The sequence below is a fragment of the Gavialis gangeticus genome, unplaced genomic scaffold (assembly GCF_001723915.1).
Source record: "Gavialis gangeticus isolate Ggan-Ray unplaced genomic scaffold, GavGan_comp1, whole genome shotgun sequence".
In the NCBI taxonomy this organism is placed as follows: domain Eukaryota; kingdom Metazoa; phylum Chordata; order Crocodylia; family Gavialidae; genus Gavialis; species Gavialis gangeticus.
In genome coordinates, this window is record NW_017729001.1 from 3,876,723 (window position 1) to 3,879,912 (window position 3,190).

Here is a 3,190-nt window from a genome sequence, read left to right on the forward strand (position 1 = left end):
CACCTGGCTGAGTGTCCTGCCTGTGGAACTGGTGCATGGGTCCCACCAGGGCAGATGGGCCAGGGCACTTGGGCAGTAGGGCCAGGTCCAGAGGCTGTGGCACCTGGAAGAAGCCACCACCACTGCCAGGGCTGCCAAGAAACAGTCCAGTTGCTGTGCTGCCCCAGCCCCACTGCATGCTCAGTGGTGGCAGAACTGGCTGCACACAATGTGGGCTGGGCTGTGTTGCCCCCCCCCCCCACCTAATGCCTGGGCACAGGGGGACTGAGGGACCTGCTGCAGGCCAGAGAAAATCCCTTGGTGGGCCAGATCCAGACTGTGGGCCATATTTTGCACAGCCCTGCTCTATGCTCTTCTCTTCAGCTTCACACATACCCCACAAGACCCCAGCTCAGAACAGAACAAGATTTGGCTCTGCAGGTTTTCTTCTTCTTGGATTATATTCCACTCCCTTTTTTCATTTTTCCTTTCATCAGACAATGCATTCCATTTTTATTAGATTCATTCTCTCTTCCCTTTTGTGAGTCTCTACTTCCTTCTCATCTTCCTTTTCCCCCTGTTCTCCATCCCCAAAGCAGCAAAACAAACATTAACTGCCTGCCCATATCTCTGAAGATCTTCTTCCATTTTCAAAGCCATTCCCAGATGCTGGTATGAAGAGTCAAGAAGCCTAACCATTTTTTGTCATTCCACCAGGTCCCTTGTTTTGACTGAAAACTTGGCATGCCAAGTGCTTGGACAGACTGCCTGACCATACACAGTGGCTGTTCTGCTAACAAGGCACTGACCATCTTAAATGCCACAAGTTTCCTTCCACCTTGTCATGCCAAATTCTTTTGTCGCATACTAACTGTTGAAAATTACTGTAAGAAGGTGTTTAGCTTAACCCAACATGAAAGCAACTTACCCAAGATGCCAAAGATCACCATGAAGAAAAGCAAGAGGGCAAGGATGTCGATGAAAGGAGGGAGAGACTGAAAGATCTGTCGTAGATTCCTGAAAAGGAGGAAACATTTACTCCATGTGTCAACAGTGAACTACTGTATGCATGCGTGTGTCTGCATATATGCAGTAGAAAATGTATGGGAATCAATTCTGCATGGGCAGGGAAATATACAGATGCTCCAGTACAGTGTCTTCTCACCATCTCTGCTGCTACAAGATGCATGTGCTCAGGGTTGGGCTGGACTGACCCTTCCAAACCTTCTATCCCCAAAACTCTTCCAGCATGTTTGCATATCCCTAGAATCCATATATATCCTATCCAAGTTACATTAGCTTCAAGAAGCGAGTATGTCAAACTCATTCCCGAGACCTGGCTCTCCCATGCAGCAGCACAATGTTATGTGGCTCCATAACATTAATTTTCCAAGACAATTCTTATCTCTGAAGTTAGCCTTCAGGTACTGCAAATAAAACTATTTCCATTGTGTTACTTTCTTTGGTGGCCTTTAGGTTCTCTGGTCACTTCTTATACAATCTCCCTAAATGAGCACAACATACAAGTTTTAGAGTACACAACATTCCCTATCACAGGTGCATTTACCAGATCACTTCTCTGCAGTGCTACTAGTCCAAGGAATCCCCACAGTAAATATGAAATGCATAGGGACCAACTGGATTGACAACATTCACAGAAGCTGAGAATTTGGTTGGTCTCTGTGAAAAAGCCTGGTCCATACAAAAAGGAGTGAAATCGTTAAGCAAGCAGAAAAAAAAGGGAGGTGCAAAACAGAAAGTGGCAGGAAGCCACAGCATCCTGAAGCACAGGGGAGCAAATTAGAGGCTGAGCCCCCAACATAAGCTCAGTCCAGGCACCAGTCATGAGGCTTGCAAAAAAGCCCAACTTCCCCCTTTTTTCCTGCTTTTCTGCATTGCATTGCAAATGTCCAGCCCAGTGCTGCCTGACTACCCACCCACTGGGACACCCATGTGTTTTAGCAGCACTGTGCGAGGAGCTGCCTCGCTTTCTGGCGTGTGGTCAAGCCCGTGGAAGCCACTAACTGCATACTAGACTGCTTACTAACATACTAATGGCTTCTATGGGCTTAAACCCCTAATCAACCCTATGGAAGCCATTAATTGACGCATTATTAAGCAGTCTAGGATGCAGTTAATGGCTTCCATGGGCTTGATCAAACCCACAGAAGCCATTAATCCCATCCTAGACTGCTTAATAAATGAGTCAATTAATGGCTTCCATGGGCTTAATTAGGGGATTAAGTCCATGGAAGCCATTAATTGATGCATTAGCAAACCCCAGTTTGAGGCTGTCTATCTCCTGGGAGGGGTGGGACTTCTGGAGCCCCTCAACCAATCAGAGGTATTGGGGGCGGGGCACCATGCTCTGCTGCAAAAATGGCACTGGGCGCCATGCTCGGGCTGCAAAGTCAGATGGCAGCTGCCCCGATTTCCGTAGGTCCCTAGAAACGCATCTGTGAAAAAGAATTCCTTTTACAGGCTGCCTGTAAAAGCAAAGCTTTAGCTGGATTTCTGTTTCATGTAGAACTAAGGACATAGCCAAGTAGGCAGGTAGCCAGCCACCTTCTAACTGCTCCGCAGTAACGGCAATCCACTAAGAAGATGCACCGCAAAGCTCTTGTTACTCGGACGTGTGAAGTCTGACGTACTAAGACCACTATGGCCTCTATAAACTGCACAAATAGGACAAAAGTCTGCAAGAGAGAATCAGAGGAGAAAGCAATGATTATTACAAGGCAAAAAAACAAAACAAAAACCACAGTCACCCTTCCCCACTGCCAAGATAAGGGTCTTCTGCATGTTGGCTAGACTGTGCATTTAGCAGTCAAAACAGAAAAATACAGAAGAGGAGTAATATCCAGGCCCATATATAGAAAGTATGTCCCATACCCGTCTTATCTCCTGACAGCTGGACAACACAGCCACATTCACAGGGCTGCACTGTCCTAAACATGCTTCCACAAGTCAGCACATCGCACTGTGGGATCCCAACCTCCTCCAGAATTTTGAAGTAGTGTCAACAAGGGAAAGATACTTTAAGGGCTTAATTCTAAGTGGGAAAGACTCCACAATTCAGTGATAGGAAACAGCTCATATACCATATTTACTTGACTCTAAGATGACCCTGATTTTAAGACAGCCCCCAACTATTAAGATTCAATATATGGAAAATGTATATTTTTTAAATAATTTTCGAGGTATAGAATCT

At 46.1% G+C, this 3,190-nt stretch overlaps 1 protein-coding gene across 3 annotated transcripts in view; it reads right to left on the reverse strand.

Annotated features, from left to right (window-relative positions):
* The window catches only part of TPCN1 (two pore segment channel 1), a 57,759-nt gene that overhangs the window by 38,669 nt on the left and 15,900 nt on the right, over positions 1–3,190 (reverse strand). For all 3 annotated transcript variants that reach the window (XM_019506698.1, XM_019506699.1, XM_019506697.1), the window contains 2 exons: positions 2,545–2,675; positions 908–996 (listed from right to left, as the gene is read on the reverse strand). In XM_019506698.1, the coding sequence (XP_019362243.1) occupies positions 908–996; positions 2,545–2,675 (220 nt within the window). The remainder of the gene's footprint in view (positions 1–907; positions 997–2,544; positions 2,676–3,190) is intronic.